This window comes from Petromyzon marinus, chromosome 2 (assembly GCF_048934315.1).
Source record: "Petromyzon marinus isolate PM22_M1 ecotype Great Lakes invasive population chromosome 2, UKy_Petmar_22M1.pri1.0, whole genome shotgun sequence".
NCBI lineage: Eukaryota > Metazoa > Chordata > Hyperoartia > Petromyzontiformes > Petromyzontidae > Petromyzon > Petromyzon marinus.
In genome coordinates this window covers 11706760-11721010 of record NC_133668.1, presented here as the reverse complement: position 1 = coordinate 11721010, position 14251 = coordinate 11706760, and the positions used below count along the sequence as shown (strand labels likewise).

Genomic DNA, 14251 nt, shown 5'->3' with positions numbered 1-14251 from the left:
CGCGTCGTCTTCAACAAAAATCCCTCCGTGGTGCCGGAGACCGGCGGCTCGCGACGCTCTGAAGACGCAAACCGCCCCGGGGGCAACGTCCGCCGCGCTCTCGTGCGCGCCGCGACACGCCAGCAGCCCCCAGGGCGCTTGGAGACGACAAAGCCGAGGCGGGGGCGGGGCCGACGACGCCGGTCGATCGTTGTCAGCACCCCCCCCCACCCCAAAGCTCCATGATGGCGCCCCGATCAGTGGGACTCTGACTCGAGCTCCTTCCCCGTTAACAGCCGGCCAACGTGAACACCTCGACTAAACACCACCGGCATCGACATCTACGCCAACAGCCTTTATCGTCGTCGGTACCTTCACCTCGATCGCCAACCTCCACTTCCATCAACTCCACACGGGGCTCACCCCCCCCCTCCACCTCCACTCCATTAACCTTCCCCAGTCGCCACCCGCTACCCCCCTCGTGGCCGACCATGCGCTACCGGACGCTGCTCTCGGCCGTGCGGCCCCTGGTGCCCGTTCTGCTGGGCCTCTCCCTGGGCTTCACGCTCTCCCTGCTCGGCCTCACGTGGATGGAGGAGGCGTGCGGCCCGCGCGGTCCAGCGGGGAGGCACGGGGAGAGGAGCGGGCCCGGCGGCGGTCGCGGCGGGCCCTCGAACACCGTCGGCCAGGGCTCGGCGATTGGAGGCGGCGGGAGCAGCAGCGTGCGGAGACCCAACTCGATCGTCGGCAACGTGGAGGGCGAGGACTACCAGCCGCGCATCGTGCCTTACACGCGGCCCGCCGACCAGCCCCGCAAGGCCAAGATGATCCGGTGACCGTGATGATGATGATGATAATGATGATAATAGATGACGCCGAGCCAGCCGGGCACGGAGGCGCAACGTCCCCGCGGTTGTCGTGCTTGGGAGGCATCGGTCGGTGCTGTGAATCTTTTGACAGCCGCTGTGCTGCGTGGTGGCCAGGAAGGTGCCAATACACCACCGAGTGGGTTCTTTTAATGCGCCCGTGCGAGTGGTATTTATCGCTCTCCACTCGTACTCGTGATGGGTAGATGAGTAGAACCCTCCTGAGAAGTTTCAGATGTTTAATACATTAAAAAAATATATATTTTTTTGACGAAACCTGGTAACCACTTGTTTGTGTCCTCAACACAGTTCACCCCGAATCACACCCCATACAGGTTGTTGGTGAAGTGCGTCTGTGGGTAACACGAACAAACAGTCCCTCGCTTACTCTTTACTACCACACGCACAAGTGTTAAACGTGCTTCCGTGTTTTAGCGCCTTGGAAATTACATGCCAAGTTGGACGACTTTGAGGCTTTAAGAGTAAAATATATAAGAACAGTTTTGCTCCTTTCCTCAGTAGTTTTAACATTATAGTACGTGTAAGTCGACTTTTTTTTTTAAATTGACATCTCCCACTCTTAAAAAAACACATTCATGGACCGTGTATGAAATCGGCTTCCGTGGTTGCATTGCAAGTCTGAACGCCAACACGCGTAGTGATCTGCCCCTCCCCACCAACCCACCCCCTCCACCCCCAGGCCACGCTACATCAGCACGGAGCTGGGCTTACGGGAGCGGCTGCTGGTTGGTGTCCTCACGTCGCGGCTCACGCTGCCCACGCTGGCCGTGGCCGTGAACCGCACGGCGGGGCACCACCTGCCGCGCACGCTCTTCTTCACGGGGCAGCGCGCACCCAGCCGCGGTCCCCTGGGCATGAACGTGGTGACGCACGGGGACGAGCGGCCCGTGTGGAACATGTACCATACCCTGCGCTACGTGCACGACCACCACGGCGCAGACTACGACTGGTTCTTTTTCGCGCAGGACGACTCCTACATGCAGGTATCATAATAACGCAAGTTTCCATTGATTATAAAATTTGGTATCAGTGGTAGATGCCAATTTTTGCTTGGGTGCGTTTCAGAAAGGTGGAAGTTTGCAGCTTTTTTGTTGTCAGGTTACAAGCACCGACACGAACTCTTCACTTGTTTGCAGGCAGAGCGTGTGAAAGAACTCGTTGGGCACTTGAGCATCGATGCAAAAGTTTATCTCGGCCACCCGGAGGAGTTCATCATGAATGTTGGAGATGTGGATGGAGCCATGGGTGGGGGCAGCCAAGGGCGCTACTGCCACGGGGGCTACGGATTCGTGCTGTCCCGCAAGGCCTTGTTGGACCTGAACCCTCACTTGGAGAGCTGTCGGGATGACATCTTGAGCTCTCGGGCAGATGAGTGGCTTGGTCGCTGCCTTATCGATACACTTCACCTGTCGTGCTCCAACAAACAACAGGTAGGAAACAACATTTTTTGAGGAACGTCCATGGTCCCTGTATCAGTTGAAAGGAGCGTGAGATCACAACTTTGCTCTGTACATTTGTAATTTCCAGGAGCAGAGATACCGCACGTTTGAGCTGGGAAAGAATGTTGATCCTGAGCGAGAGGAAGGGCCCGAGTTTGAGAATGCCTACACTGTGTGGCCTGTGACCGAGCCCGTGCTGATGTACCGCCTACACAAGCGCTTCACTGAAATCGAGCTGGAGAGAACCTATCATGAAATAAAGCTCCTCCAGGTTTGCAAGATGTCCACATTGGAAAATGATGCATAATCAAATAAACACGTTACACTTATGAAGCAGAGAATATTATTATCTTAAAATGTTGAATGAAAAAGTTAATGGTGGCTTTGACCCAATCTTTGCAGGCAGAGATCAAGAATGTCAGTGTGGAGACTCCAGAAGGAGAGAAGGGTGCGACTTGGCCTCTTGGTGTGAATGCTCCATATCAGCCACGCTCACGCTTCGAAGTACTTTCTTGGGAGCACTTCAATGAGGAGTATAGCTTCTCCTGCATCGACGGCTCGCCCAAGTGCTCCTTAGGAGGGGCCGACCGCATGGATGCGACCGACATCGTGGAGACAGCTGTGGAGCAACTGAATGCTCGCTATCGCCCAATACTTCGCTTTCGCAAACTGGCGCTCGTCAACGGCTACCGCCGCTTTGACCCCACTCGTGGCATGGAGTACACCCTTGATCTCTCCCTGGAGGTGGGTGAATATGAACAACTATTGCTTGCATGTCTAGACTAGAATACTATCTAATCTTGATTTGAAGCTTTTGTGACTGTAGGAATCCATACTCTTTGGTTCTTTCAGTAAAGTCACGTAGATATAAAATAAATCGGTATTTTATTTTATACCTACGTGACTTTACCGAAAGAACCAAAGAGTATAGAATATTATCTAGTTGAATACCATACATTCCAGGTGAATGTTGTACACATTATTTAGCAAAAACGATTGCACTAGATAGGACTTGTGTGAAGGAAGAAGGCAGGTTACCAGGACAGGCATTTGAGTGATCTTTAAAAGTCCAACGACCAAGGGGAAGACCCAAGGCTGGTCCGCGTGATACTCTTAAGGCAACATCTTGGAGATCACATGTATACTGTGTAACAGCTGCTGGATCTGGTAGATGGTATAAAGCATTGGTGAGGTGTTATAACATCAAGGGCTTTGGCCATGATGACATCTTAATTATGAATTCCTTGTCATTTTGCTCCCATTGTCTTCTAATGTAATGTGCAGGTTTCGACGCAGCGTGGAAACAGCCGCACCCTGGTGAAACGAGTGCACTTAGTGCGACCCCTGGGAACGGTGGAGATCATCCCCATGCCCTATGTTACAGAGGCGACGCGTGTGCACGTTGTGCTGCCTCTCACGGTGCACGAGCGCGAGCACGTGTCTGGCTTCCTAGCGTCGTATGCCAACCAGGTGCTGGAGACGCATGAAAATGCTGTGCTCACGCTCCTCTTCGTCTACGATCCATTTGATGCACAGAAGGCAAGTCTATGCTCGTTATTGTGCAATACATTCTACATCTCGGGATCGTGAGAGAAAGCAGTGGCTGAGGTAGGCCTTCTTGTAGTAGTTGATTTACCAAGGCTAATGTTACGTACTCCTAATATATGTGTTCACAGGTTAACGAAGATGATATCTTTGCTGGAGTGAAAGCAGAGGTGGGTGATTACGAGCGTCGGTACCCCGAGATCAAGTTTCCATGGATCAGTGTGAAGACAGATGTGCCATCCCAATTGAAGCTGATAGACATCCTATCTAAAAAGCATCCAGTCGATACGCTCTTCTTAGTGGCCTCTGTGGGCTCACAGCTCACCATAGACTTCCTCAACCGCTGCCGCATGAATGCCATCGCTGGCTGGCAGGTGTTCTTCCCAATACACTTCCAGGTATGCATTGCGTTCACCTCACACATGTTTTATTGGAATAAAACATTCTCCCCAGTGTCCAGTTTTGTAGCTAATCCAAGCCATTCTCATCCTTGTAGGAATATGATCCACAATTGGTGTACCGAGACCCAGAACGTCAGCCGACGACGTCACAAGAGATTTCGCGTGAGACCGGCCACTTTGACCGTGCTGCCTTTGACGAGGCTTGTTTCTACAACTCGGACTACATGGCAGCGCGCTCCCGCATGGTGGCAGAGGGCCCCCCCGCCCAGGACCCCATGGCGCAGGACGCGTCTGAGGACGACGACGACCTATATGGCCTCTTTGTGCGCCACTCCTCATTGCATGTGTTCCGCGGAGCGGAGCCTGCGCTGCACCACACTCACCTGCGGAGGGCGTGTAACCCCCGGCTAAGCGAGGGCGTCTATCACCGCTGCCACCAAAGCGACTTGGAGAGCCTGGCGTCGCGCTCACAGCTTGCCTCGTTGCTTTTTCAGCAGGAGCAATCGAATAGCACATGATGGTTGGACTCTCTTCCAGAAACACTGTAAGCATCACATTACATATAGGGTTTATATGGACAGCACATTGAAGCTTGCTCATTTTTACATTCCTCCTACTATCAGACATTGCTACAGATTCTTGATATGTTGTATAACAGGACACTTGTCGATCAAATTGCTATATTGCCTTTGTAATTGACAGCTTTTTATTATATAGGTGCAACATTTCTTGCTCGGGATCTTTATTTTTTAACATATAAAGTGGTTACTGCTGTTTTTACAAGTGTTGAAACCCATCATGTAAACTCAAATATTTTTGGGCTGATATTGTCACCATTTGTATAAGAAAGCAAAGTTTTTTTGTCATAGTTATTGTGTGAAAGCATATATATGCAATTATTGCTTTTCATATGGTACATTGCTTTTTTTGTATGCAAAGGAGGGTGCTGTATTTTTGTCAATTATTGGTGTTTCCTTTGAGCTTAAATCTAAATGTGCTTATCCTAAAATTGAAATGTGAATACAAAACTCTTGTTTCATTCGAAATGTATAAAGTACTCATTGTCTTTATATTATCTTTATGTGTGTACCCCATGTTATGTATACAGATAGTAGTTTAGGCCATTGGGCCTTAAAAGTGACCCATAGAGAAATTTAACTTAAGGACAATATTTGAGAATCACTGGTTCTGTAAGCAGCAAAATATTTTCAATCTGCACCCCCACTGCTGGGAGTTGAGTTTCCCCAAGTCTGGCAGATGGAATGTGGGAGCTCGTGCAAACATTGGCAGTGAAAGTAGGATTTGCAAACTAATTGGGTAAGTTAGGTTGTTAGTGAGTTTAGTCAACTTGTGCAATATTTAATTTGGAGTTACACAAATGCGATGCTTTGCTGATTATTGTATGGGTTTTAATAAACTCAATGTTGGATAAAGTATCTTAAACTGTAAACTTTATATCTGGATAAAAAAGTGGTACTGTCTTTTGTGGAGGTATCTGATTTAAATTAAATGTTCAAATCTTGCTATGCAAAATAATGAAAAAATGTGTTGAATGATTCATTGCAGTTTATCAAAGAGGAACATACAGCGAGGGAAAAAAGTATTGATCCCCTGCTGATTTTGTACATTTGCCCACTGACAAAGAAATGATCAGTCTATAATGTTAATGGTAGGTTTATTTGAACAGTGAGAGACAGAATAACAACAAAAAAATCCAGAAAAACGCATGTCAAAATTGTTATAAATTGATTTGCATTTAATGAGGGAAATACGTATTTGACCCCTCTGCAAAACGTGACTTAGTACTTGGTGGCAAAACCCTTGTTGGCAATCACAGAGGTCAGACGTTTCTTGTAGTTGGCCACCAGGTTTGCACACATCTCATGAGGGATTTTGTCCCACTCCTCTTTGCAGATCTTCTCCAAGTCATTAAGGTTTCGAGGCTGACGTTTGGCAACTGGAACCTTCAGCTCCCTCCACAGATTTTCTATGGGATTAAGGTCTGGAGACTGGCTAGGCCACTCCAGGATCTTAATGTGCTTCTTCTTGAGCCACTCCTTTGTTGCCTTGGCCGTCTGTTTTGGGTCATTGTCATGCTGGAATACCCATCCACGACCCATTTTCAATGCCCTGGCTGAGGGAAGGAGGTTCTCACACAAGATTTGACGGTACATGGCCCCATCCATCGTCCCTTTGATGCAATGAAGTTGTCCTGTCCCCTTAGCAGAAAAACACCCCCAAAGCATAATGTTTCCACCTCCATGTTTGACGGTGGGGATGGTGTTCTTGGGGTCATAGGCAGCATTCCTCCTCCAAACACGGCGAGTTGAGTTGATGCCAAAGAGCTCCATTTTGGTCTCATCTGACCACAACACTTTCACCCAGTTTTCCTCTGAATCATTCAGATGTTCATTGGCAAACTTCAGACGGGCATGTATATGTGCTTTCTTGAGCAGGGGGACCTTGCGGGCGCTTCAGGATTTCAGTCCTTCGCGGCGTCGTGTGTTACCAATTGTTTTCTTGGTGACTATGGTTTTAAGTGCCTTGAGATCATTGACAAGATCGTCCCGTGTAGTTCTGGGCTGATTCCTTACCGTTCTCATGATCATTGCAACTCCACGAGGTGAGATCTTGCATGGAGCCCCAGGCCGAGGGAGATTGACAGTTCTTTTGTGTTTCTTCCATTTGCGAATAATCGCACCAACTGTTGTCACCTCACCAATCTGCTTGGCAATGGTCTTGTAGCCCATTCCAGCCTTGTGTAGGTCTACAATCTTGTCCCTGACATGCTTGGAGAGCTCTTTGGTCTTGGCCATGGTGGAGAGTTTGGAATCTGATTGATTGATTGCTTCTGTGGACAGGTGTCTTTTATACAGGTAACAAGCTGAGATTAGGAGCACTCCCTTTAAGAGTGTGCTCCTAATCTCAGCTCGTTACCTGCATAAAAGACACCTGGGAACCAGAAATCTTTCTGATTGAGAGGGGGTCAAATACTTATTTCCATCATTAAAATGCAAATCAATTTATAACATTTTTGACATGCGTTTTTCTGGATTTTCTTGTTATTCTGTCTCTCACTGTTAAAATAAACCTACCATTAAAATTATAGACTGATCATTTCTTTGTCAGTGGGCAAACATACAAAATCAGCAGGGGATCAAATACTTTTTTCCCTCACTGTAGATATTCTTTGGGTCTTTCGGTAAAGTCGTGTAGATAGGTTCAAAATTACATCGTAGTTTTTTTTTTACCTATCTACGTGACTTTACCGAAAGACCAAAAGACTATGAATTCCTGCAGTCACGAAAGCATTAAGTCAAGGAACTTACATTTCATGAAGTGTGTGTGAAAACAAATGTAACATGAAGCATGCCGGTCACTTTTTCAAAACACATTTTAAGTTAAAATCGCGCATGCCAGATTAGCAAAATTCTGTAAATTTAATTACAATCTCCTTAACATGTTGTTTAATGATCACTCATGTTTAATTAATAAAATTTGTCATCTTTTAAATTTTTTTTTAAATTACACTATCAGGCTTATGGGCTTGGGAAACATGTTCATGCTTGCCATTGAAGCATGTGTAGGACTTGTGTGCCAAGAAATTGGTTACGGTGCACAGTATGGTGACAGGCGTGGATTGAAACTACGTAGCAGTGTGCCATAATTATTGATCCAAAGCTTTGTCTTGGATCGGTAAGACATTGGACAACTATGGAGTGACCCCTACAGGGGGGAACAAGCTGAAGAGGACTGCAGAAATGGAGTGATGAAAGGCTTGTGAGCAAGCGCGAGATGGATTCTTGCATCATGAGACCGTGAAGGATGGTGACTGCTTGGGTGGGGGCAGGGTGGGGGGCATCATTAAGTCAGATTGTATGACATTTAAATGTCTACAAATATGATTAATTTAATTTAACACGATTTTTCATGTCATGGCTGCTGTACTTAAAACATTAACTGCTTAATACTATGCACTCACCCCAATACTAATCTGCCACTAAAATACATTAAATAATACAATTACAGAAAGGTTCTTTGTCCCCTGCTATAAATGGAAACTGAACATTTTTTTATTTTGTGAGCTAATTACTTTGTCATCTTCGTAGCCAGTAGCTGGACACGTCCAATTAGTGGCAATCTGAGCTGAGACCAGTTAAGGGCTGCTATGTCTCATGTATTGCTTATGTGCCCATGTATTTGACTAATCTTGTGATCACATGCACGATTCAGGTACCATAACTCTCCACTTCCAGTTCCCCTTTTTTCTTATGCTTGCTTGCAAACACCACATTCTAAAGCAGTGGTTCTCAACCTTGGGTGCACGCACCCGCTGGGGGGTGCGAGACATGGCAAAACATTTTAGAAGGTAAATCATCGAAACACATTAAGCACGGGCACGTAAGTACAACGACTTTGTTTAATCAAACCTGTGTATTAACATACAATTTTTAACGATTGAGAACCAAAGGGGTGCAACGCTGCAGTCAAGGTTAAGAACCACTTCTAAAGCATTCAGCTACGCTCGCTCAACAAATAGATCAATATCACACAGGCTCATGATTTGTCATCTTACCATCTGGACTAATCAGTTGGTACGTTTCACATTTGCGCCATGGGAGCCATTACGCAGAGTACAACAATACGATATAAATTTTATTTAGAGATATAGTTGTGGATAGTGGATAATAAAATCATAAATAATTACATGACAGGATTTGCAGTGAAATCAGATATTGGTCCATTCGCCCTTGGGTGTTTTTTGGACCAATGTTTTCCAACAGCAACTATTTTTAATAGGCACACCTTTGAGACTTTCAAAACTGGACCAGAGTTTACTGAATTAAAAAAATGCTGCTGAAAACACTCGTAGGTTCTTAAACCTAAATCAGATTTTATTTGGCGAGCCAGAACCATGTCTGTAAATGCATGTTTTGCATTACCCACAATTGACCAAAACAACGCACAATATATTTTGTACAATATTTTTGTATATGTATTTCATAAGATTTGTCTTTTTGCACTTATATATGATGTTAAATTAATGCTTGGTTGACAACGATGTGATTCACCATATAAGTCTGGAACATTTAAAACAATATCACTAAATTATGAGTAAAAAAAATGAACGAGCTTAATTACCTTGAAGTATTTTATAGCTGTAATTGTGACATTGACCGTTGAATCAGGTGAGCAGCATTACACCAATGCTACATTTTTGTGTTAATTAGTAATTTGTTATGAAATGCCAAATTACATTTCAGAGCACTGAATTAACAGTCCCTGTGTTTAAGATATTGGTTATTGTACTGCTTGTATATAGCATTTTCCCTGGGTAGTTCATAAAACAAAATCACCATTGGCAACAACTATGGCATAGTGCAGTATATAAAGTTTGGCTCGGACCGCATCCGTGAACACAAAGCAGACCTAAAACACGGTAGGACCAACACCTCGGCCGTGGCAGGTCACTGTTATAATTCAGTAGGCTCACATGACATTGACTTCTCCAAGACAGAGGTTCTCTGCAAGCCATCTGGCTACCATTAGAGATTCGTTCATGAGGTTATCCACATATACAAACACAGAGACAATTTCAACCGAGAAGATGGATTCTAGCTTAGCAATCATTGGGAGGATTTGATGAACCATTTCGGGTCTTAAATGATTGTTCACGCTTACGGTGGCTTTCAGACCGCATCCATTATTTTCGTCTCCCCCCTCCTCTTTTCCGAACATAGATGGACTCGTCCATCTGAATAACTGCCAAATCGCTTTCCGTGGTGCTCACGTAAAAAAAACCGACACTTTTTTCCATTTGTTTGCTGTGGTTTTCACACCTGATGATGATTGCTTGTGTTGCAGTCGAAACGTCGTGAAAATTTTATTTGTTATATTTTTATGATTTTATTGTTTCCCTTCTACGTGGTGACTTTACCGAAAGAACCAAGAATATAAGTTCGGCTTGTTTTGGAATGGAATTTATATATAAAACCCCTGTTTTAGTCTTTAATAGAACATTTGCTAAAGTTGTTGCCCTACACAGACCTGAAGCCACAAAACCTGCTTGTCAATAGGTTTTAGTTTGTTGCATAGTTACCATATACAAGTATGTAATTATGGTGAGATCCCACATGGCATACATCTAGATAGCAAAAGTTTTCATTTATATAATACGTTAATATTGGAAATTCTAAAATGCATCTGTAGTTTTTTTAGTTTATTAATTACATTATATAATGCTACACTTGAAGACATTTTCCAATAATTGAACTGTAGAAATATTGATGAAAGTAATAATCATGTCATATTTAAGCCCCCGATCATCAACAAGCCCCCTTTAAGGTTTGAAGAAGCCTGAAGCACATTAGGTATATCTCTGATGTCAGGTAGAGCTTCTGAAAGCAGACTGCTGCTGTTGCTGTGCAATTTCGCTGTTGCCGGTGTTAACATGCGTGCCGGTATTAACATTGCGTGCCGGTGTTGCATGTTTTGTGCTGCTGCTACACGATCCATTATGCAGTAAGCGGTTGGAATAGAGTCGCAATCTGTGACCATTGCACCAGTACCCTCTGGTAACATTTACCGTAATTTTACATTCCCTTTGTGGTCAACTTAAACAACAATTGGTGACGAAGTCACACGTCGTAAAACGCGAATAAAGTTAAACAATTACTTGGTGGACATGCTTTGTTTAGAGTGCACTTACCAAAAGCATTCTCCTCTACTATTAAAGAAAATCTATGAAGCAGAGATTTTTTAATTCTGTAATAAAGTGCAGCTCTTCAATTATGCATGTTGGCATCACGTTGGGAAAGTGAACACGGGGAGTCCACATGCTCTACTCGGGGGTAGAATCCTGACATCTGTGCATCTCAGTGGTTGGACACATTTATTGTGTTCATTAAAGTTATTAGGCATGGTTTACCTGCCTTCTGCACGTGGTGACACCGGTATTCACCAGCTGATATCTTCTTTTGAGTCAAACTCTGTAATACATGCATTTTACATGTCCGATTTTCAGGTACTCTATATTCGACTGCATACATTAATCACTCAGTTGACTTCATGAAACAACGTTCACACTTTTGTTTTAAATACAAAACTGTTGCTGTGATTTCACGTGTTGTGTTCGTAAAAATATCGTGGAAGGTATAACTAATGCGAGCATTAAGAAAATCTACCTTTTCTTTTGAAAAAAAACCAAGTGACTAAATAACATTTACTGCACAGTGCTATGGACCAACTGTTTAAAACGCTAACGCATTAGATACGGGGAAATTAATGATGAATATTGTCAGGGAGGCTGACCCCCGTCTCCTCGTTCATCTGCGACCCACCGCTCTCCGACTCCCCCCCCCCTCGAGGCATGATTTTAAAGGGGCTGTACGAACCGCCCCGCGAGATCGCCGCTGTGCACCTTTCGCCCACGCTAACCACGAGCCGCGCGGTGACGAGCGCACCCACGCGGGTGGAATACCCACCGGCGCGTGAACACACGGCACTCCAACGAGCAGGCTCACGGTTTTAACGTGCGCGGAGAGCGCGCACACCTGGGCGAAATTACACGCTCGTGCGCAAACACAGGAAACCACAGCGAGCAGGCTCGCAACACCACGCACCCCTCTCCGTACTCGCAGAGACAACACAACAAGGTTTAATGTCTACTGGCGATTTATTCTCTGATTAATCGAAGTTAATCTATCCGTGTCAGTGTGGGCCAGCAGGGCAGGTCTAACCTATCTCCCGGCGGTCTAGGACTCAATTTGCCTGGCCTCTCCCTACTCACTCTCCCTAAGGGATTTTCTCCTTGGTCTTACCTCCCCTCTCCGTACTTACGATCCGATCTCGAGGTGTAGGTAGTCGCGGAAAGGCGAGGCTGCACGTGGCTTTTGCTGGGAACTGGACTTGGCTGCTCTGCAACCCGTCTCACGGACGTTCGAGTAGCAGGGGACAATGACTCCTCGGGTCCCTCACTCCAGAAGACCCCGAGCAAAAGAGACCTTGACCCTGATCTGCATCCCTTTTTATCCCCCTACATCAAAACCAACGCGCCGCTAACCCGCTGGCCTCTCGTTCAATCCGGAGCCTCGGATTTCCTGCTCTGGGCCAAACGGATTAGTCCCCTCTCCGACGCCCGCCCTCCATTGTTTAACCAAGTGCACGGCCGAGAGGTCCTCCTCAAGTACCGCCCCACCCACGTTGTGCCATGGCGAGGTCCCTGCACACGTTGTGCGGAGACGAGGGCCCCCTTGCCTTCCTGTCGCTCGCTACTCTGCCCCACCCCCCTACCCACCTGCTGACCCGTGTCGAGTGTGGATGCTTTCTACCCGCAGTGGCTTCAGCAGCCCCCGTCGTGACCATGTAATTACTACTCAGGTCACGGCGCCGCGGTGCACGCCAGCCTCGGGGGAGGTCGCTTAATTCCCTGGTCGCAGGAAACCGTGAAGTTTTCGTCCCATAAGGGGGCTTCTGGGTGAAAACCTGCTGGCCAGGTGACCTCCCCTCGGGGCTCTATGTGGGGGTGTGTGTTCATGTGGGGGCTCTATGTGGGTGTGTGTGTGTGTTCATGTGGGGGCTCTATGTGGGTGTGTGTGTGTTCATGTGGGGGCTCTATGTGGGGGTGTGTGTTCATGTGGGGGCTCTGTGTGTGTGTTCATGTGGGGGCTCTGTGTGTGTGTGTTCATGTGGGGGCTCTGTGTGTGTGTTCATGTGGGGGCTCTGTGTGTGTGTGTTCATGTGGGGGCTCTATGTGGGGGTGTGTGTTCATGTGGGGGCTCTGTGTGTGTGTTCATGTGGGGGCTCTGTGTGTGTGTTCATGTGGGGGCTCTATGTGGGGGTGTGTTCATGTGGGGGCTCTATGTGGGTGTGTGTGTTCATGTGGGGGGTGGTGGGGGAAGCTCTGTGACGGAAGCCGGGTGGCTTCGTTGTTGCAGCCCCCCCTCCGCCGCAGGTACGGCTCCCACGGAGTGGCTTCGCTGTTGTGGCACCACAATATGTTGTGATTTAAGGCTAATGGGGATATTCTGACAGACCATCAATAATACGCTAAATCATAGATGGTAGTTAATTCCATCTGGAGGGCTATCTGTAATGAGGTCATGCTGTAGAACCTATTGTATAATCTTAATTAAACTCTGTGACTTTCAATTTATTGGAAAAAAACAATCCGTGAATATAAAATGTGACAGATATTTCAAATGCAAGCATGGGATTACATGTTGTCAAGCATGCAGGCTGGTAAAACACATGTATTATTGAAACAATTACATGCAAGTATAATGCATGGTTGTACACTTAAATGATATGGGTCATTGTAATGCATTACACACACTGGTATAATTGTGTTGCTTTGAGAACTCGTCGTCTTCTTAGTTTTAGATGTTCTGATATACTACAGTATATAAATACTAATCACCAGCCATAATCCACTGCTGGATGAAGGCTTCCCCAAGCCACCACCATCTCAGATGATCTTGCAATGCAACAATACACCCAGCAACTGCACACTAGCTGATTTGACGATATAAATCACCGTGTGTGATAAGCAAAATCAATAATTTAAGCACCATTCCTTTTTTGCAAAGAAAGACCATGCCATTAAGAGCTGCATTGCATCTGGTTATTTGTGGTTAATTAATCCCCAAAACATTTATGGATTCTAATATTGCACGCAAGAAACACAATTTTTTTTTAATCAAAGCTGGGACTTATGATGCTACTCCATATTATACAATTTATGATTTACTCAAGATTAATGATGCCAATATTTAAATCCATTAATTGAATTTTGATATTTATTACGCATTAAACGAACCTCAAATCCTAAGTAAACAGTGCAAATGTTTACGTTCCAATGTTTCTTTCCAGAGCTTGTCAATACAGGTCATCCACAGTTCCTGGAGAATTACATTGATGACCCAGCTCAAAATGTATTGTCAAATGAGCTTTGTTTAACACCTACATAGAGTTTTATTTTAAATTTTCAACCAGATGATGA

General features: G+C 45.8%; 1 protein-coding gene across 2 annotated transcripts; it reads left to right on the top strand.

Annotated features, from left to right (window-relative positions):
- The first annotated feature begins 167 nt into the window (after positions 1-167).
- LOC116947393 (chondroitin sulfate glucuronyltransferase-like) lies at positions 168-11199 on the top strand. 2 transcript variants are annotated; one of them, XM_076069855.1, is made up of 9 exons: positions 168-811; positions 1546-1849; positions 2003-2296; positions 2394-2576; positions 2708-3049; positions 3590-3844; positions 3982-4248; positions 4347-4795; positions 6166-11199. In XM_076069855.1, exons 1-8 carry the CDS (start codon positions 471-473, stop codon positions 4767-4769), a joined length of 2409 nt encoding a protein of 802 aa, XP_075925970.1. In that variant the 5' UTR covers positions 168-470; the 3' UTR covers positions 4770-4795; positions 6166-11199. The 2 variants fall into 2 exon arrangements, with proteins under 2 accessions (XP_075925970.1, XP_032818971.1); XM_032963080.2 differs by lacking the exon at positions 6166-11199 and having other exon boundaries at positions 169-811; positions 4347-5773.
- The last annotated feature ends 3052 nt before the right edge of the window (positions 11200-14251 follow it).

Coding starts and splice junctions, on each gene's coding strand:
- LOC116947393 (XM_076069855.1), top strand. CDS start 471: ATGCGCTACCGGACGCTGCTCTCGGCCGTGCGGCCCCTGGTGCCCGTT. Junction 1,850..2,002: donor AGGACGACTCCTACATGCAG/GTATCATAATAA, acceptor ACTTGTTTGCAG/GCAGAGCGTGTGAAAGAACT. Junction 4,249..4,346: donor TCTTCCCAATACACTTCCAG/GTATGCATTGCG, acceptor TCATCCTTGTAG/GAATATGATCCACAATTGGT.